Here is a 21,791-nt window from a genome sequence, read left to right as displayed (position 1 = left end):
TCTTCTAAGGTGGGCTTCTGCTTACATTTTGTTGCCTGCAAGACTGCCCGGCATATATCTTCACTCAGTGGCTTAAAACAACCTGAGTTAGCAAGCCCGCTGCATGCCAGTCACTTAAAAAGAAATTATTTTATTTCTAAACAACAGAGATTTGGGGAGTATGGAAATTCTCAGTAGGAATTGGACATCCAACTGTCCTTCTCAAAGCCAAGAGCTAATATCAGCAGATTTTGAATGATATATTAAAACTCACGATTCACCTGTTGCCATAACAAGACCTTCCTAGGCCAGGTACATGGATCATAACAAGACCTTTGTAAGAAGCAAAGTGCATCACATCTTCCAGCTCTCAGATTTTTATATTTTTCCTTGAAGTATCAAGTCATTGCCAGCATCAGAGACAAGACACTTGCTCAGAAAGCCCAAGCAACTATGTCAACTCTTCGACCCCTCTAAAGCATCCCCTGTGTTTTAACTGTGTATAAACCCTTCCACTCCTTTGGACTAAGACTGTATTGGACTCTTTTGAGCAGTTGTTACCCATATAAAAAAACCCACTGCAATACATTTGCATACATCTAGGAAAGGAGAAAATATAATCACTTTATTTTCAGTATACAGACTAAATTCCACCATAAAATAAAGATAATGAGTGAGCACACATGAATAAAATACTCTGCACTTTAAAAAAGCCCGCTTTTGCCATGTCTGCTGAATCCATCGTTTGCCACGTGGTGCTCGCAGCTCTCCAGAGTTGTTTCCAAGAGTGGCTGCAGTACTCCCAGGACCAGTGCTCCATCTACTACAATTCAAAAAAAGCTCCCAGTCTGCATAGATGTGCTACATTTTCCTGTATGCCTTGAAATACTAGTTAGGTACAACACTATTTAATCATCTCTGCTCCCAAACTATGTCAGGTCCCCCTCCCATCCTTACACCAAAGCAAGAAGAATTACTTCTACAAGGAGGCAGAATCAGCAAGTTGTAGCAATACAAACTCTTCAGAGGTGCAGAACAATGGTATACCGCGATCTGCAGCACGTGAATATGCAGCATGGACAGCAAGACATAAATACTGATGAGTTGTACACATGCGCATGCACACAATCACCTCTGTAAAGCTTTCTCCACGGTGCGACTCCTTCAATGTCACAGGCTTGTCACAGGGGAGGGAAAAAAAAAAAAAAAAAAGCAAAGCCCTTTTCAAATGTAGCCCATTTAAAGCTGCCAACAAAATTTGTTTTCATGTCCTATCAATGGGCATGTTATTGCTTGTAGTAAATTGGAGAAGATTTGGACCTACACAAGAGATTCACCTGCAAAGCACAAAGGTCATCAGTGGCCCCTAAGCAGTTTTACAAACTGATTGTGGCTGCTCATGCTTTCCACACCCTCCACCAATGGTTGGCTACAATGCTCTGCAGTTCTAAACATGTGTCGTACCATCCCCTAGAGAACACAGTCGGTGTCTTCTCTGACTAATATTTAAATACACAAGAGCAGTCAGCATAAAGAAGTGTTACAGTTCATTTTACAAAATCCATCACGTCCCTCTTCACTGGTTCACCTGAAAAACGGGTGACCTGGGCTGTAATGGCAAAGGCCAGCAGTGCCTAATCCTCTCAACACCCAAATGTCAACAGAAGAGGAGCTGACAGTATTGCAGAGATATTTTACATGCCCAGTGGAGCACACACATTCTCACTGGACTTTCAGGCTGCCAATGACCTACCTCGTCCATGGTGAACCTGACCAAAACCTTTAAGAATCCAGTTTTCACATCTTGCACCTCTAATTGAATGTAAAGTTTACAATTAAGTGTCTTCAAGGAGTAATAAAGCAACTCTTGGGATTTCTTCCAAGCAAACACTGACTCAAAGGCTCAATACAAACTCACAGTGTTAAATGGGAACACCAGCCCATTCTGGACCCCCAGTCAGACACCGACAACAACTCCCTAGATCTTCTTTTAAAGTTACATGCTGCACAATCACTTTCTTTGCTAATGCATTCTGACTATAACCTTGTTTTATAGCCTCTCTTGCTAACTATACTCTTCAACTCAGTGCTGACTGCAAATGCTGTCCTTAACTTAGTGAGTATCATAAAATTGATAGATTATTTCCTGCCTACTGGTGCTCCAGATGCAATGCTACCTAGAAAAACATACAACTAATTCTTCCAGCAGGTGATCCAAACCAGCTCTGTTCTCAAACAGCAGATTGGTGAAGGCGGGCTGCAGATTGCAAAGTCTCCAAGCTTTCCATACGATGAAGTGAGGTAGCAACAAGCAGCCTTTGAAACAGCATTGTCTCCATATTTTTCCATAGTATTAAATCCCTTTTCCACACAATTTAGTGAGTGAACTAGAGGCTTCTCTGGAGCAGTGGAAGAAGAAAAGAGATGGTAAATAAATAACGAATGATAAGAATAACTAGGCTAATAGTTTTGCAAAGTGTTCCTTTTTGGTACCAGCACTGAGCACTGCTCGTTTTCAGGCGGAGAGAAATACAAAACACTTCAGTCTGTTTGTGAGCTTAAAGTCCAAGTGACTTCTGCACAATCTGCTTGGCAATTTTGTTAAATTGTTCTCTGTCTTCCCGCCACATCTTCGAGGCGTCTACATTGGCTCCACTTTCATCATTTGGCTCTGAAACGAGAAAGACTGAAAGATAGGTAGGCAGGCAGGCAACGGAGCAAGACCCTCTCGCTTTTTCAATAATGCTTCAGCACTGCCACTTCCCTGTGGCTTTGGCACACTCCCCCTGCTTGGGACTACAGAAACACCACTAAAGAAAATCCAATGACAGTTGCTGGGTTCCCAAATGGTTCTGATTTAACTGATCACAAGAGAATATCAGAGCAAGGTTGAGTTTAGGTAAGAAAAAAATGGCAGAGGAGCAAGACTCTCTTTTGTTTATGCTCTCAGCAGTTGAGCCCCAGCATGCACATGGAACACCACAACACGGCACCACCAGTGTCATCAAGCGTTTTTAAAACTGCACACTGCTCCCTGCAAAATGTTTTTTCTGGTTCTGCAGCTTCACAGACACAAAGCCCTCCCGACCAGGCCACCCAAACAGGCTCTGTCACTCTTTAGGATGGCTTGTCCTATTAAAAAACAACAAAACAAACCAAGAAAACCCATAGAATGCTTTCATTTCTACAACATCTTTTATCCGAGGATTTCAGAGCGCTTTACAAAGTACATTAAGCCCCTGTGACTCCAACACTTCATTTTGTACAGAGGTAAGCTGAAACACAGGATTTGTCAGGTTTGTGGTCAGCATACAACAGGACAACTGTCACAGGATTACACAAGCCACTAAGACAGAACATACTCTACCCATTTTGCTTCACACACTAGTCCAAATCCACCCCAGCCCCATTTATGGCAGACATCTTGGGCTCACGTCTTTCTCAACACAATGCTGATGGTCCGCCCTTAAAAGCCAGTAGACACCCAGCTCACCCAGTTTGGTAAGCTTGGGCTTACCTTATCTGCAGAACCAGAGCCAAGAGTTTGCCAGCAGCCTGAAAGAAGCTGACCATTGATGTTTTAGACTAATTCCACCAGAAGCCGTGGGAAAACGGGATGCACAGGCAGAGAATAAGAGAGACCAGGTGACTCCCACACTAACCAGTCTAGGTAAGGCTGCACCACAAACCAACTTCTTGGAGGCCACAGGAAGCCCAGCAAGGTACTGTTTGTCTGCACAGCTTCCCAACGGTAGGTTACTATTCTGAAGCTAAAACGGTCCTATGTAAAAATCTCTTGCTAGCTCTTTGATCAACTTTGCTGCTTCTAAACCCTCTAAACCTTCTAAAATCTTTTATCATTCAAAACGATTCTAAGGGACACAGCTCTGCCCTTTTCGGGCAGTTCAGTGGCTCTGTCCGCTCTGTGGTAAAGAATCTGACTTTCAGGGAGCTGTACACAACGGAGTTGATCCACAGCCCTTGCTAGATTTAGGGAAAGCCATTTAAAAGGCTGCACAAAAAGTTTTTTCACCTCATTCCTCAAGAAACCTTCCCCTGAACCAGAGGTGGCAGAATGGGGTACATTCCCAGGCTGGCAAAAACCAAACAGAAATGGAGGGTGCTGGCTTGTGAATCACGGAGGCCACAGACTCCAGTTTACCATACTGGTTAGATCTGGCTGGTAACCCTTCAGCTGCTAAAGCCAAATCCAACACAAGCTGTAATCAATAGCTTTAAGATGTGCAAGAGCTAAACAGGCATCATAGCAAATACAAAGACAGAGCACAGGTTTTATGCAGGAGCAGGGAACCAGCTGAGCCTCCAGACCCACCTGCCCATCACCATCTCCTCGGCTGCTGCTGACCTGGAAGGAAAGCAGTGCAGTTGCTCGCAAAGCTGGAAACACCTGTTTAGTTATACTTTTTCAATTGTTTTCAGAGAACTGGTTTATTAATAAATAAATACTAGGGCTTTAAGAACTGTGATTGCTGCTGAGCAGCTTTAAATGTCCTTTGCTCACTTAACAAATCAAACAGCAAGAAGCAGTTACTGAGTTAGCTAGAGCAGCTATCTGAGCTACTGCTAACAAAACAGCAGTCCTTACCTGCCAGCATGCTAACAACTGACAAGAGGATCTTTTCCACACTCTGCACAGGACTCCACCGCTCAGCGCTGCTCTCATATCCCATGGGATCATCCCCAGGAGCATGAAGAATAGAGATGCAAACTCTCCCATCTGGGTAAACTGCACAAGAAGTACAGGGGATTGATTGTTACTCAGTGGAAACAGTTGGCCTCTGCGGATCTGTAGCACAGATGAATGTTTGGACACGGCCTTTGTATGACTGAAGCTAAACGCAGTTTTAAATTTCCTCTTCCAAAGGCAAGCGGACACAAAAATCTGAAAGACAAAAATCTAGCAACAATTTCCTTTAAGCAAATCTAACAAACTTGGGTCATCCTTCCCTAACAGAAGCCTGCTGGGAGCACTCCTGTCATTTAATAACTAGTGACAGGCTCCACGGAAAAAGGAAGAGATGCAGCCTGGTGGAACAAGACAAGTATTTACGCACAGACACGGCTCCAAGTTGGTAACCAGTCCTACTTAAATCGAAGGGTAACAGTCACACAGCACTGAATGCACGCTGGAGTCCTCCACTGGACCGTGACTGTAAAAAGAATTAAGCAAACTTGCTCTGCTGCAGCAAGGAGGGAAAAGTGGTATGTTATAAACAATATAATTGATCTTATTTTGAACATTACTGAGGTACAACCAGCTTGCTCTGCTGCAGCAAGGAGGGAAAAGTGGTATGTTATAAACAATATAATTGATCTTATTTTGAACATTACTGAGGTGCAACCAGAAGAGTTCACGCTACTTTTTTAAATTTTGCTTAAAGCTCTCCTGCATTAAAGTGCATGGAAACAAGGTAACCTGTCAATTAAGGATACAGACATCTTCCCCTCCCACCTGTAGCATAAGCAAAGCATGTGCAACAGTACAAGTCCTCTGCACAGACGCGGGACTCCACTGACTTGATAATGAGGCCTAAGAAAGGTTGAAGAGGCAACACAAAGAGAATGGAGTTCAAAACACTGCTTTAGCAGCATGGCCTAATTCTGCAGCCTCCCAAGGTGTGACAACTTTATCTCAGTACTTCCAGTGCTTCTATTCCTCAGGTGTCCAAACCTGTGCCATTGCCAGGTGAACAAGACAAAACAAAAAGAGGGAATGACCGCTGGAAGCAGTTGTGCTCATTTCCAGTTCCTTCCATTCACCCAGCTAATGTCTGCACAAGCTTGCAATACGTAAGCACTTTGGAAGACTTTTATTTGCATCCCCTCCTGCAGCCCCAGGCTGGGGACTGGAGCTGGTCTAGCTGTAGCTGGAAGAGATGAAAACAGCACGTGCTCAGTTAGCACTTCTCCTTGCAAGTTCGGAACACACTGGCAGAAGGTATTTCACTTGTAATTTACTCTAATGTTTTTATGTAGTGCCTCATTTAAAACAGCTGGACCACAGCGGCACAGTCATGATAGCAGAGGCTGATTCCAGGAAGATGTACGCATCTTCCCACTTTGTCACTAAGTGCTAACACAAGACTTGCCATTAATTGCTACTTTGAAGTTATCTTCACCAGAGCATCCACGAACATAGTTTTATTTTAAGAGAATATAGTTCTGTGGTATCGCAATTCCTCCTGTACATAACACAAACTGCAAAGGTAAGGGGAACACAGCAGACTTTTTAAAGATTTTCCTTGCAACTCCTCACAGGTGGAGGAGTAAGCACTTAAGGAACAGAAAAAGCACAGCACAGCCACCCATTTCTACAGCCTTTCTGGGTATAACCAGACCATCACAATCCTACCCGAGAAGAAAGATTGAAGTATCTACTTTAGGTGATCTCAACTTTAGATTAACATGACCCAGAGTCATGGGACTTTAAAGAGCTAAGCTGACCATCCAGTATGTTTCAGTTAACCCCACGGGGGAAGCGCCCATGTGCAGAGCCACTCTGTAACACATGAGAGTCAGGCAGTTTGTGCTTCTCCACACCCCACTCCTCCTGGCTATGCTGCCCACAAAGCAGCTGCGAGCAGCGAACCTCAAGCCAAGGCCACAACTGCAGCTGCAGAGTATTGCCTGGACACAGATTTGCTCACAGAGACCAGTTCTGCCAAGAAGTTTGGGTGAATTAGTCCAGTTGGAGCAAGGTGTCAATGCGGCCACACTGCTTCCAGGTGCCAAACGCTGCACTGCTGCAGACATCAGAGGTGATGCTACGCTGCCTTGGGCACATCCGCACAGTTCTATGCTGTGACATGCAGGTGTGTCTTCCACAGGAGAACAGGAAGATGTGGATTAAATGGGCAAGAATCCGCATCAGTGGTGCTTCCAGAAGGAAAGAACAGAAGAACTTAAAGAAATTGCAGAATTCCTTGGAATAGGATGAAATAAATCGATTCCCAGCTGACATTAAGATCTGCGTTATGCAAGTGCAGGAACGTCAGCTGGGAAGGAAACACTAGGCAGGAGGGCAGCATTTTCCTTTTACTGCTCTCAAGTGGCAGAGAGCTAACAGCCTAGAATACAGATCCAGCCCATCAAATCTGGGTGCTGATAAACAATCTTTATGCAATCCATGTTGATTTAGCAGATGCCATAAGCAACAATTTTACAAAGAATGCCAAGGCTGACTCCAGAAAGCAGTGCTCCAGGCTGCAAAAGGGGGCTTTAAGGTTTTTACCTGTCCAAGGCTCAAACTTGTTAGCTGTACTTGTTACTTCAATTACTTCCACTGAAAAGTCTTAAGATAATATTGTCACCATCAGAATTGCAGAGAAAAGGCCAGCAAAGTCTTAATATTAAATGCCTGCAAATGAGTCATCTACTTGGACGGAGTACTCTGTAATTCAGAAAGATCACATCAGAAATGTCACTAAACTCATGACTCAATGGGGAAAAAGCCATGCTGCCCGATGAAGCTGCACCCACACTTTGGTGAACATGAACACATTTTCACTCATTACAGTAACATCAAACTACTTAAATACAAGCCACAGAGCAAGACTGGAAAGAGTCTGTATTAATTCACTAAATCTTGCATGATGTATAGAAGATCTATCTTTGGACTATTTAGACAATAGTTACAAGTATTCCTGGAATGATCTTAAAGACAGTGAAATTGTTGGAATCTTTATTGGACTGTTTATGACCAAAAGGTATATGAAGAATAATGTGATAAAGTGACAGAGCAAAATTGCTGGACAGCTGAACACTCCTACTGCATACTCAAGGTTGGAAACAGAGAGAACCACCCTTGGGAAGGATGCCAGCTCTCCTGCTGCAAAAGTCTGTTTTTAAGGTGCACAAGCAACCCACTCCCCCATATGTCCTGCTGCATCAGACTCACTGTTCGGATGGAACATCTCGCACGTGAACCTCATCTTCGGAGGACTTAACGGGTAGTCGAGTGGAAAGCTCAGAATAGCAGGGAAAACCCCATACTCAAAACAGGTGTCTTCAGGACCCCTAGAAACAGATAAAAAGCTATTCACCAGAGTTTTAAATAGTTCTTTCACCCAAAAGACATTTTAGGAGGTTTGGGTTATATCATCTTCTCCAGAAAACAAAGAGTTAATGCACTCTTAGCCCACACCTCATAAACTTAAATCCAAATATGGGGTTTGGGAGGGAAGGGGGAAATCAAAGCTTGCACACTAAATTACTAGGAAGGTCACAACACTGCTTAATTAGCAGGGTGTGTCTGCATATAATTGGAGTATCTGGCTCCAAGGCATGTTCCGGGATTTGAGCATCTGCACGTCAAGAGAAAGCAGAGGCAGGTGTGGGACTCCTGTGCCTTTGAAGATACTGTTATGCTGCACAAGACAGAGATGTCAAATGCTGTAGCTCAAAAGTAATTTATAAAACCTCGGAGATTCAAACTGCCAGTATTGAGCATAACCACACATAAACACTCAGCACTATCTGATGCAAAAAATACAGCAATGTTTTGTAAAAATAAAAACACAGCTCAGGGACCATAATTGCTAGATGCAGGACAACAATGTTTCTTTGCAGACTTAAGGTATTTAGTTTGCACTCCCTCAAGTGCATGCGGAGAACAAATGGCTGCATCAGGGTTCTTGTAGAAACATTTCCTTATTGTGCTCATCATCTAGTTCAAAGTGCAATCAAGTTACGAATATAGACAAGTATTTTACTCTCCCTACATAAAACGTTTTTGGAAGGTGAGCAAAAAAGTTTATTAGGCATGATTTATTCGAACTTGAGGAACCATCTGGAAGTTATAACACAAACATGATCTCCCTTGATTGCAAAGATCATGAAACAAGCTTCATCACTGAAAGTCTTAGCCAAGGAAACCTCATGTATTTAGTAAAAAGCTCTTCAAACAAGGGTTACGCTGTCTGGGAAATAAGGTTTAGGAAAATATTCATGCCTTCTCCTTCCAATCCACATTCCCCATGCCAGAAAGAACATAAAAGTTCAAGGACTCCTAACAGTTAAGGCTGCAACTGGTAATCTACAGAAAAAGAAAATTGAGACCAGCAAAACCTAAAGCCCTAGGAGGCTCACTCTCTTAAACTTTGGGATTCAAAAGAGTTGGCTGCTAGATAAACACACGAACTATGTGATTTAAACCTGAATATTGACACTAGCAGGTTAGATTAGAGAAATGCATCAACATACTGCAAGAATGAAAGCTAAACCATCTCAACCATTTTGTTCCCTTTCTGGCCTTTTCCCTAAATTTACTCAGGATTCAATTCGCATCTGAGAGTACACTGAATGCATTTTTTCATGAACATTTTAATTTGAGCTGCATTTTAAAGGCTTATTGTTGAACTTCTAAGAGTATGTACATACACGCATTGAAAAGCTGGTGGGTGTCTTATGTTCTGTTTTGAGAGCAAACACACAGCCTTAAGGGCTCTTCTGTCAAATATGTTAACCCAACATGCTCCATTTCAGGCCCTGTATTATGTGAGCAAAATGCTTTTCTTTTAGCCACTCACTGCTGCCAGGATCAACTTCAAAGAAATTATTAAAGTTAATCCAAGACAGCATTTGCAACTACAAAACACTCAGGAGGCCGCAACATTTAAACTTGACAGCACCACTTTCAGTTCAAAAAGGACATCATCAGGGCCAGAGAGGTAGAGAGCACAGCACCTCTTGAAATCTTTGCAGAGCAGGTGGTGTGATTGCAAAGTACACCACATTCAAAGCCTCCATGCCTTATGCTATGATCTTGTCTGAGCTGCTATGCTAGTCGAAGTCCAGACTACCCAGTACTCGATTAGGGTTCCTCCAAGAAACACCCAGACCATGCAGTGGTGACACCCGTCCCACTGAGCACAGAGCACTGAGCCAACGGGCCAGTTGCCTTCAGCAGTTCCCACACCCCAGGGAAGACAAAGCACTGGCCACTACTAACCGCGAGCACACAAAAGGCACTCATTCTGCATAGGCTCGAGGCATGTAACTCTAAGAAAAACCTTGTCTTAAACCTGCTCCATCTAAGACTCTTTACAGCCTGCAAAGCAGGCAGTCTCTGCATCTTTTTCCATACCCGATGCTACTCTACAGACTTCCCTAAAGCATTGAGGAGCAGCCGTCAGTTCTCCTCCGGCCATTGTATGGCATTAAATGACTTGCTAGACAACCAGACTGCTTAGTTGTGAGAGAGATGTAATGAACAACTCTGTTGACATAAGATATAGAATGAAAATAAGAAACTCTGAACTCCATGAGCTGGCTATTACTTAGGCAAGGGCAAGAAAAGGATGGCGGGTATCTGCCAAAATAGGAGGGAAAAGCACATTGACAAGGACAATTAATACTATAATCATAGCTTCACATACATTTGTAAATGGCTTCTTATTTGTAAAAAGATGCTGGAAGAAGACCAAAACCCACAGTCATCAGATGCTGTCAAGGGGAATTCCGTGCTAAACAAAAGTCATAAGCCTAATTATAGATCTAATTACTTTTCTAGGCAGGTTTTTGGTAAGTTGACTTCAATTTATACTGTTTAGTTTTCAAGCAATCTTTAGTTCTTAACAATTATGTGGTTTTGCATCTTTTGGGGATAAACTTTAATAGCAACACACACTTGCATATGCCAATCAAAAAGGGCAAAACTTGGTCTCGAAACATTCAATTCATGAACTTGCACAACACAATGCAGCCTGTAGGACCTCACGCAGCGCTACGGAATCAAGCGGCATTATGGTAAACTCTCTCGACATGCTGGGGCTATTTATCACCACAAATAAGTCACCCTGTTGCAAAGATTTGGCCTTCATAAATACTCTAATTCAGCTACTGTTTCATGTCTCATCAAAAGGGTGCATTTTACCATCAGGCTCCAAACCTCCACGATTCAGAAAGACTACCACGTTTTATTTTCAGTTGTGGATCTATTACACTCACTTTGGGAGCATAAGAACTGTTCTATCATTCAGACATGTGAATACAGCCTTAACGTTTATATGTTTAACATTTATCCAGTGCTGCTGCTGCAGGCAAGAACACCGGAAATACAAATTATTCCCACCATTATTTTAAAAGGCATTATTTTATCTCTGAGACAAGCTCTTACACCAATCTGTGTAACATTACCTAGCCCACCTCTGAATTGATAAACAGGCAATGTCTTTTCTCTCTTAGGTCTTTTTTTTTTGTATTTATTTGCCATTACATGTGCTCTAGCTTTATATAAATTGGGTGAAGGGAAAAAAAAAGTATTCTATTCTGTTCTTCATTATTGTGCTACTTACTTACCTTTTGCACTTCATCTGTCTAAAACTTTTACGCCAACTATAATTTCCTCATCTGCACTTCTTTCATTCCCATAATCTCACAAAGCACATTTGAGATTACAAAACATTCGAGAAGATTATCACAGACAAATATAAACAAGTCATTTAGCTTGCTTTCCAAATGTACGCAAATACTTCTACTACTAAGACTTTTGTAAAGAGATGAAAGTAACCAAACATGTTTAGGGTAAATATGTTTCTATTGTACCACAGCTTCAGAATTTAGCAGACCTTAAAATATAATTTTATTATGACACACACACAATACAGAAACCAAAATTAAAGCACCTCCACCCCTCATTTTGCGCTGACAAAGACCTGAAGCTCAACACTCAGCACTTTCAATGGCTTTCAAGTCTGCAAGCGGCTCCTCTGTTGTTTAAGAATTTGTCATGGGAAACATCAGAAAAAGTATTTTCTAGGTAATGAACCAAATCCAAAAGTACTTCTGTGTGTCCCCCATGAAAGCTCTACTCAACCACAAAATCTCTGCTATGAGAAAGTACCAATAGGCAGGAATTTCCTTCCAGATTCCAAGAAGTGCATTAAATCCTCTGGGATTTCCATACTCCAAGCAACGCACAGCTGTCTGAACTGAAATTTGGTACATTACAAAGCACATGTTTCAGAAAAGCGGTAACTATCCCACTTGCAGAAAGAGAAAGTATAAGACACTGCAGCCAAAATCTTTGGTGTCAGGCAACAAACCACCTATTTCCATGCTAAGTGTTTCATTTCAGGAGGCTGAGCTACCAGGAAGTACCACCTGTTTATCACAGGATAAATTGCTGCACATAAGCAGAGGCATTTGCCAACTCTTCATATCAATCAGCAAACAAGCAGTGGTAATCCTAATCTCCATTTACCAAGGCCTAAAATAACTCGGAGGCTCACGCTTGCCATAAAATAGGATCACCCACGCAGCTAGCTTGTGTGGAATAGGTGATGTGCTACAGCTTGGTACGCTTTTGTATTGGTTGCATGCCTGATCCCAAGAAATCTTGTTTTTCACCCCTAGACAATACACTCCAAGCAAACTGAGCTAGGAAAATTCTGCCACCCATGCTCGTTGAGAATCTCCTAAGTCAGCACTAGTGGCTGCAGTGAAAACCTGCCAAGAACACAGCAGGTACACTCTGAGCGGGGCCACGGCCACTGCCTGCTGCCCCCAGCATCCTCTGGGACCCCCTGACCCTGGCTGAAGGAAAGGAAATCACCAGCTCTTACTAAAGGAATCTTGAAATATGGAGCCTGGATCTACCCTAACAACAGACCATCAGCTTCAAGACAAACTTAGCCGTTTGGAGCTTCTTCATCTTTTCATTCTGTAGCATTTGCGTAAATTGTCAGACCTGAGTGACAAAGGTCTCTCTTTCTCTCTCCTGCCATTTTAGAACTTTATTTTGTAAAACTCACCAGTTATTCCATGCACTCAAAGTTCCCAAAGAAGGGCACAGCATGAGTAAAAGAGTACAAGCAAGAGAGAAGATGACTTTTAAGATGCTGGGCAAGAAGATTTTGTCTTTTCATGGCAAGTTTTGCTACGAACAACTGGGCCTATCAGTTCAGGAGTGGAAGGAGGAGGACACAGCTTTGTAAAGAAGTCTTTGTCACCCCCCAAAACGCAACAGGTAGTGATCAGAGCTATTCACCAATAGAGGAGCTTTCTACACGGAACCACTGCACCCAACATCTTTACACCAGCAGCCGATTCATGAAGTGTAAAGAATTTCACAAGAATTATTTTTTTTTTAAATTTGAATACTTTCTCAGATCAATCCCCTTCCATTTTTCTAGAAAAAAGTTGAATAGTTAGTAAACCAATTTTAGACATTAATTTTTTTCTTCTGTCACTGATAATCTGTGTATTTTGCTCCACTTAAAACATGAGAAAAACCTGTCCTATATTTGCAGTTGAGTAAAGTTCTCAACAGGTTTGTGTGATTTACAAGCAATTAATTGTTTCCTACGGTGTTTGTATATGCAACGTATATCCAAGGGAGCCCAAATGAGTATTCCTGTCAAATTTGTATGTTACTTATGCTGAATGTTGCTTACTATAATGACAACTGTACAACAAATGATCACTTAAGTCCCAATGCTGCCTCTATCACACTGTTTAAATTCCAAATAGAATTCCCAGTTTGGGTCAGAAAAGAAGCTCCCAGCTAAAGGTAGGCCAAGGTCGATGTTATGCAGAACTGATACATTTTCTGCATTCTTGTTCTCCTAGAATCTAATCATAGCGTGCAGATACAAACCAGTATCAACTTACATAATCAGAGCTTCCCACTCAAAGAAGTTCTCTTCATTCATGGGACCTATTAAGAAAAAACAAAATAACACTTAGCACTACCTGAAAGCAAGGCAACAACTTCACAGTGCACAAACCCTGCTCAGCTCCTCACCTGCTACTATCCCTTCCGGTGGGTTCAGGGTCAGCTCTATAAAAACAAAAACACAAGGAAGGTTAACATGACCTGCAAGCCCGAGCATTTTGGCTGCACTTGGATGGCCACAGCTTAGCACAGAGGCCCCGCCAGCAAACACCCTGGGGGAAAAGCTTGAGGACACCAGGGGAGAAATGTTCTGGCCATGCTTTACTGCACAAGACTCCACATCCAGAAGGCCCAGTATCTCACTGCTGGCAATTTAACTTCTTCATGCAAGAGAGTTTTGTAGCCAACATTATTTGCTGTTTTGTGATTTTTCAGGCTCCCAGAACTAGTCTTCCCAAGGGCAACAATTTAAAACTGAGAAGGAAGGAAAAAACCTCTTTCCACAAAGCATGAGGAACACTCTCCTCTTTGAGCACTGTGGTATCTGCAGGTACAAACTCTACAGCCTGAAAAGAAAATGGGTTGTATTCCCATAACCCCTCTGCACCAATTCAGACTTGGCAGCATCACAATACAAACCCCAAAACAAAGCAAAAAGTTGGAGAAGCAGAAGCAAGAGAGACTTGACAAGCGGCTCTGTTCCTTGAATTTAATTCGACTCCCCCTGCATGGCCTGGAAAATGTGAGTAAAAAAAGCAGCAGCAATAAAGCAGCCATGGCTGCACAAGGCAAGTTTGGATTCATCAACCCTCACTTTCTGTAGGAAACCGGTACAATTCATACAATAACCTCCAGCAGCAGTACCTCATTTCCAGCCTGCTGAAGCCCAGCACTCTGTGCACTGATAAAATAATAACCAGTTTTTCTACTATCTAGTGCAATGACCACCAACTTCCAGTTTCCGAAGTCCTGCAGGGTGGTAGCAGCTGGTGAGGCAAAGTTCAGCTGCGCACAGGCAACCAGTGGACCTGCAGTCCCTGCGGGGCTGAACACCAGCCGCACAGCTCCAAGTGGGACATGGGGCAGCCAGCAGGACTGGTGGCAGGAGGAGACGCTCCGAGGGTGTCAGACCGGAGGAGGTGACAGGATGAGGCCAACTTAAGTGAGGGCTGTAAGCTGCTTACCTAGAACAGTGTTTCCTAACCAATGGCCTGTGGACTGCTAGTGGCCCATAACACATAAAAAGTGGCCACAGGAAGCGCCATGCGCTTTCCCACGCATGAAAACAAGCAGGAATATGGACCCGGGGAATATGGTAAGTCTGATAAACGAGACACCTGACCTAATTTCTGTTAGGCTATACGTGAAAACTGTGGGTAGCGCTGCACAAAACAGCACAATGATTTTTGTCTTAAAACAGCTAAGTTACTGTTGGATTCAAAAATGTACTGAGATACACCAACAGGAAAGATAGTGAAACTCTTCTGTTCACTCACATTGCCATTAACTTTGGCAAAGACCTCTCCAATTGAAGTTCAAAAGCACAGCAGCAGATTGAAACTCAGCGTTACGGTTTCCCATGAAGTCCTGATGTTAAGGAGCAGGTTTTTCCAGCTTGATAGTGGGTCTCTAACAGCTTTTCTTGTTGATGTTTTGAGACAGAAAGAGGGAGATGTCAACCCAGGAGCTCCTGGAATCATTTTGCTCCATCTTGTGGCTCTCTCTAAGAAGAAAATCCCTCTGATATTTCCCACGATTTCCCTTGAAAAGCTCAGCAGCTTTTCCAGCTGCCCGGTGGCAGCATCTGCTTGTCCCCTGCAGTGGGCAGCCATGCAGAGGTGTGCCATACAGCTCTCCACCCCCAAGGAAAACTGGGGCGATGGGAAGCAAGAGCCAAACCCCGCCAAGCAAAGGCCTTCACAACAATGGAGGTTTAATTCTCTACTTCACCTTGCTCAGCTCTCCCCTCAGAGATAGGCAAAAGAGGTTTCCATCCTTAAGGATCAGGCAAAGCGGTAACTGGGCACTGCAGGGGCACATGAGCTTTGATTTTGAGTGGCCACTACTATGCCTGGTCATTGAGGAAGGAAAAAACCCTTTTCCACATGGATGGTCACATTCTACCCTGTGATTTTTCTAGAGCTCATTCAAAGGGAAATTGGAAGCACAGCTTTTGGGAGCTACACAGCACGAACTGCCAGTAGCTGACATAGCATCAGCGGCTTCAGTCTTACCAGAGCCTCCAAAATAGGGTCACTTTAATGGAATGTCAGGGGGGATATTTTCCAATTATTTTTAAGTAAGCAGCAAAAAAACCACGCGATCAGAGCATTTGTTTTAAACTTTCACAAGTCAGCTCAGCCAAACAGTCTCCTACCCCACTCTCCTCCGCCACCCTGTCCCTCTGCGGCTGTCCTCCCGAACAAGTCATGTGGCACAACAGGAGCACGACAGCAGATGAAACAGCCCACCCTCTGCTCTCCACAGCATCTGGCCTGGAGTAACTTCTGGCTAGGCCAAGTTTGGCCTCCTGGCCTGCAAGACAACCCCCCTGCTGCCCTGCATGCATGCTTTAAAGCTTTCCCAAGGAAAGCTCTCCCCCTCTGCAAGTACCATGCCATGCTGCCCTCTCACCGTCCACCCATGACGGCAGCATGCCAGCGCATACCCACACCCCAGGCACCATCACCTGAAGGCCTCAAACACTGACGGGCAGTTTCTGTTCCTGCATGTGCTATTTCCCAGTGATAGCAAGGAGCTAAACCCTCTGCCTGTGCTGAGCATGGACAGCATCCAACACAAGGCATTGATGGGGGAAACGCAGATCCTGAAGCTACACCAGCCACCACCTCCCTGTGCTGGTATTTTACATGGTGCTATCTATCAGAGCTGCCACCACCAGGAGCCGTGGGATAAAGCAGCCTCCCGACATGCAGGGAGCACCCTACTGCCAGGCAAGCCTTCACAGTTCCTACAGAGAAAATGCACAAGCAGCAACATCCTATTAAGGGATTCCAAGAGACGGAAGGACAAGCAGTCAATGTGGAAAAAAGGATAAAACAGAAAGCCAGAAAAGGAATCAGTTCTGAAAGAGGTAAAAGGGAAGGCCAAGAAAAGTCTCTGTGGAAAACAAAGGAACAGCAGAGTCACAAGGAGAAGCTGAGGCTGGCAGCTCCTGCTGGAAGGCAAGGTTGTGGTAACGTATAGGCACCAGGTCACCTATACATCACCAAAACCACTTCAGGGTGCCCCAGGGTCTGGGGGGGTTGTAGGGAGCTCTCTACTCAGACACACGTGTTGGGTGCATGTTGGAGGAGCCCATGGTGGTGCAGCCCACCACCTGATTCAGAGCAACATCTCTTCAGCACTGGAGAGCATTTGGAGCAGTTTCCTTCTTTGCATCCTCCACGAGGCATCCTGTTCGGTTTGCAGGGTGGTTCTGCTGCACGCAGTCAGGGGATTTGCTTCCAAATCGAAACACGATGAAGTCCCAGCTTGTAGCACCACAGCTAAACCTTACTTAAAAGCTTTTCCTTGTAAGCTGAGACTGAATGAAACAGAGCCAACACCAGCGAAGTGCAAAGCTTCTGTTAGGAACTTGGGGCAGATTTGGGTGCACACACAATCAATGCCTCCCTTTTCATTTCACTGCTCATTATGGAGTTGTCACAGACCAATTATGCCTTGGCCAAAAGGAGGAGAACTGAAAACACACCTTTTTGTTAAAGCAGTTAATAAAGGCTGATCACATTCTTAAAAGAGAAGTTCAGCAGTATGCTTTCTAAAAACTCTATCAATTTAGCATATCTCCAAGGTGATTTAAATGCACCAGACTCAGGAAATATTAAGGGCACATACTCACCTCAATATCTGACAGCATCTGGACTGAGATGCTTGAAACCAGAATCTTGTTCTTTCCGCTCTGCCAGAAATTTTGTTTTCTTCTCTCCTCTCTGATGTAGCATCTGATCAGCATAAGGCAATTTGAGCTCAGACGGACACACAGCGCAGTGTGTGTCTGAGATATTTCCTCAGTGTTATGCTTAGGAAAGAGCATTTTCAGAGCACATGTAACAGGGACAGCTGCAGAGGCCTACCACAAACGTTCATCCCTCTCTTCCCCCCAGAGAGAGCGGCTCATCACAACCCTCACTGCTGCCGCGGGACTTTTCTTCAGCTCCACGCGAACTCTCCCTAAGCAGTAAGGATAGGAAGCACCCACTGAAGCACTGCCAGATTCTGTTCTGTACAACAAAGGTGTATTTCTTCTGTGAACTCTGAAATCTCCAAATTAATGTAAATCTCCTCTTTTTAACCCAACAGCACTCCCAATGATACCTGTTGGCATTACAACCCACTGCTCTATTGCCTCTTTGTACCAATAAGGAAGTACAGCGCATACAACTAGGCACTACAATTGTTGTGTCTCCACAGATTTGACTTAATACTTTCAACATAACCCATTTTAGATTTTAAAAGTTCAGCCAGTGATAAAGACATCTTCAAGATCATGCAGCCAGGAAACAGTAAACATACAAGAAGAAGGTTTCCACCTCTTAACTCTCACAAACATAACCTGCTATTGAGAGACTCATTTCAGGCTTTAACACTATTCTAAATCTAAATCTAGAATCAACAACAAACACGTGTTCTAACAGAAAGTATGCCCTTTTTTATATCTGATTTTTTGGAAAGCCTTATCTAAATTAGTTCTGGCAGAGTAGAAAAATACTTGACAGCAAAAAGTATGAGACACTCCAAACATGCAAAAAAAGACCTGAATGAGGACAAAAAATAAATCCATCTCATCTGGCTGCCCAGAGCCACTTTCCCTTCCTTCTCCACAAAGAAGGGAAAACAGTGCAATTTCACAACCTCTCCCAAAATGAAATAATGTATTTGGGCTCCAACAGGTAGAAACTCCTCACAATGTCAAACATTTTTCACACAAGGTAACAATAAACCTTTATTTAAAGATTTAAACATGAGCACGCACATACACAGGGAAAATCAAAGACCAAAACTAAAAAATAAGCAAGTAAGGAAAGAATTAGAAGTCTGGTAAACAAAATACACCCACCAGCAATGCACTGACTGCCAGACATCTCTGTTGCAACTAGAAGTAACTGAAGGGAAGAGATAGAGAAGGAGAAAACTAAAGAAAAAAAAAAAATTGTGTGCACAAATATACACATAGATATATACAAGATTTCATCTGAGGTGGGCGGCCAGGAGGAAGTTTAAAGTCACTTCCACACTCACACTCACACAGGGCCACGCAGCGCTTATGCCTGCACCAGGGACATGCATCGGGAACACGCATCGTCAGGAGGGAGCTGAAAGTTCAAGCAAAGCTGAACCTCAGACTACAGCCCTGTCCCCAGACAGGACCTTCTCTTTTTCTGCAAAAAGAGGCAGCAGAACTACCTACAACTAGGAACTATTTTTATTTTTCAAAATAACTTTCGCTGAAAATTTCTACAGGACAAAACAGCTTCTGAAGAGCTGCGACTGCCCAGTCTTTTCGGAAACACTAGGGAAGGGTTATAATTCAGGCTTGATTCTGGGCTTTGTAGCAAAGTTTGATGAGAGCACCCACTAAAGGAAAGTAACAACCCTGGAAATGCACACCTAGCATAGGGTAATCCAGGCAGCCACAGAAACGGAAAAGGCTGGCTTACCCTAATTCTGTAACTCAGGTCTCCAGAAGTAAAAGCACTGTACACTTAGTCATTGTAGATTACATTCATTTTTTACAACACTATGTTTCATTAGAGTTGGGAAAGTATTTATAAAGGAGGATCACAAACAAGATGGTATCTCAATTCATGGCAAGTGTTACCCTGGGAAACTATCGGAGAAGATTCACGTAATGTCTGCCTGTAGCATTAAGTCAAATTCTTTTTGATGCTCTTTAATATCACTTTTTCCTACAGAATTAATTAATACAAGACATTCTAGTAAGATCTCAGGGCTTCTCAACAACAAAGGATCAGAAACGCTTTTTGGGACTAAGGGGATTTACGTAAGAGAACAGGTAAAAGCAGAGTCAAGTCTTTTTGCAGCTGCCTTTCAGGTCAGTGCTTCTGGATTACAATAGAAAAATGCAGGTTTCTAGGACTTGCTGTCGGCACAAGCTTTACCTGCACAACCACACCGGCGGGGCTTGCTCACCATCCCGAGCAGCTACCGGCAGCAGCCCGAACAGCAGGGGGAACCCACGCCAGCCTCGGCCCTCGCAAACACCTGCGTGACAGTTCAGCTTAGAGACCTGTGCTCTGCAGAGCAGCCTGAGAATAAACACAGTATTGGCAGGAAACGTGTCTACAAATACTCTATTTTATACAGGCTGGAGTCTTCCACAAAATGATGGTAAAGTGAGAAGCAACTCCTCGTCCCTGGACAATGTCGGGAGCTCTGTAAATGACCTTCACTGGAGCAGGAGACCAGTTCTTATAGCTGAACACCATCCTTACCCTACCAAACACGTTTTTTTTTTTCTCCATTCTATTTCCTTGCCTTAAATAAAAGCCAGAACATCGGAGGCCAAAAGCAACTAACAAACAAACAAGCAAAAAATATTTCTTGCCCAAAAAAGGCACCTTCGGACACCCCGCAAGCTCACCAGGAAGCAGGTCACCCACCCCGGGACAAATGGGATGTCCAGAGGGAGCCAGCCTACAGCAGCAGGTCCCTGCTCCCTGTGGTGGGGTCGGCAAAGATAATCTCCCACAGATTTTTAAACAAAGAAGTCTATGCTGTCGATCACTAAATTCGAGTTTCAAGGCTGTTACTAACCGCTGCGCTTCCATTAAGGTCTTGACAAACACCTCTAATTATCTTTGAGGTAGCAAAGCTCTGCAACAGAGGCTTCCTTGGCTCATTTTATTCCACCTGGAAAATTTAACGGGGTAAAAACCAAAAAGAATTGGCCACTGGCCCAGGATCCCCAGGCCTTCCCCATGACTAAGCTCCCCATGCCACTGTGTCCCAGCTGAAACAGCCGGGGCTCACAGCCAGGGTCGGTGCACAGGACGGTTTCCCACCGAGGCCTACAGCAAGGGCGAAGGGAGAACCACCTCGCAGAGGGAAGCAGTGCCAGCCATGTCTCTCCTCTTCCACAGCCGCGCTTCACAGACCCCGGTGCCCCCTAATCCCCCGCCCCAGGTGTCTCTCTAGGGAGTCAGGGAAAGCTCCACAGGCCGAGTGGAGCCGAGCAACCGGCGGGGACCGGGAAACCGTGGCCGGCGGGGGCACAGGGAGGTGCCCCGGGGGGAGGGAGGCCCACGGCCTGCCCCGCCGCCGTCACCGCCTCGCCCGGCCCGCGGTCTCCGGCCCTCCCGGGCTTTCAGAAGGATCCCGTCAGGAGAGGCAGCGGGGAGGGAAGACCAAGGAGTGCCCGGCCCCGCCGCTCCCCGGACTCACGCTTGTACTCGGCCATCAGCCGCTTGAGCGCCGTCCCCGCCATGGCGCGGCCCCGCCGCTCCCGCCACCGCTTCCGGGGCGGGCGCCTAGAGAGGACGGCTAGAGCGGTCGGCCGCCTGCCCCTCCGCCTCTATGATACGCGCCCAGTCCTCCCAGGGCCGAGGCCGCGCATGCGCAGAACGGGCGCCCGCCCTGCGCCGCGCCGAGCACCCCCCGGGCAGAAAAAAAACCTCAGGCGAGAGGCTCGTCAGGGCTGCACGGAAACAGGCGGGCCTGGCGGCGATCCTTTAGGTACCAGGCTGCACAGACGGAGGGAGAAACTACAGCTGTTCGCCGGGGAGGGGAGGAGAGAGAAAAGAGCGCAAAAAGTCGTATTGTGCGGCAAAATCCCCCAGGAAGGGTGGGTTTTGCTGCTAAGGGAGGGGTGCAGCGGATACCCCCAGGGATTTATACTTCTGCTGCCTCAGAAGCCTCCAAGGTGGAGGTCTGAAGCACCGCCGCCGCATACACCTCCCCAGCAGAAAGGGAAAGAACCAGCCAAGGGGGGCACTGCCGTATCGAGCGGAAGGCATGAGACAGAGTACCAAACTATATTTACTGTATACAATAGTAAAGGACAACAAATAAATGTACAAACTGGTGAATAAACAGCAAGATCTACAGGATGTCCCACCCCAGCCCATTTACAAGAAAACGAAAAAGAAAATAAGGGCCTTTCCAGCAAGATTTCCAGCAAGAGGGAGATGATCTA

General features: G+C 44.7%; 1 protein-coding gene across 4 annotated transcripts; it reads right to left on the bottom strand.

The window, feature by feature from the left end:
• Positions 1-573: 573 nt before the first annotated feature.
• UBE2G2 (ubiquitin conjugating enzyme E2 G2) lies at positions 574-21,154 on the bottom strand. 4 transcript variants are annotated; one of them, XM_052803432.1, is made up of 7 exons: positions 21,041-21,118; positions 17,478-17,580; positions 13,745-13,780; positions 13,612-13,657; positions 7,898-8,016; positions 4,586-4,726; positions 574-2,665 (listed from the first exon to the last, which is right to left on the bottom strand). In XM_052803432.1, exons 4-7 carry the CDS (start codon positions 13,650-13,652, stop codon positions 2,538-2,540), a joined length of 429 nt encoding a protein of 142 aa, XP_052659392.1. In that variant the 5' UTR covers positions 13,653-13,657; positions 13,745-13,780; positions 17,478-17,580; positions 21,041-21,118; the 3' UTR covers positions 574-2,537. The 4 variants fall into 4 exon arrangements, with proteins under 4 accessions (XP_052659392.1, XP_052659389.1, XP_052659391.1 ...); XM_052803429.1 differs by lacking the exon at positions 17,478-17,580 and having other exon boundaries at positions 21,041-21,154; XM_052803431.1 differs by lacking the exon at positions 17,478-17,580 and having other exon boundaries at positions 574-2,650; positions 21,041-21,153.
• Between the last annotated feature and the right edge of the window lie 637 nt (positions 21,155-21,791).

Source organism: Harpia harpyja, chromosome 12, assembly GCF_026419915.1.
Source record: "Harpia harpyja isolate bHarHar1 chromosome 12, bHarHar1 primary haplotype, whole genome shotgun sequence".
In the NCBI taxonomy this organism is placed as follows: Eukaryota; Metazoa; Chordata; class Aves; order Accipitriformes; family Accipitridae; genus Harpia; species Harpia harpyja.
This window is presented reverse-complemented; position numbering and strand designations above follow the sequence as displayed.

Coding starts and splice junctions, on each gene's coding strand:
- UBE2G2 (XM_052803429.1), bottom strand. CDS start 21,083: ATGGCGGGGACGGCGCTCAAGCGGCTGATGGCCGAGTACAAGC. Junction 4,727..7,897: donor CGAGATGTTCCATCCGAACA/GTGAGTCTGATG, acceptor CTTCTTGTGCAG/TTTACCCAGATGGGAGAGTT. Junction 2,666..4,585: donor AGTTGTTAGCATGCTGGCAG/GTAAGGACTGCT, acceptor CCTATCTTTCAG/TCTTTCTCGTTTCAGAGCCA.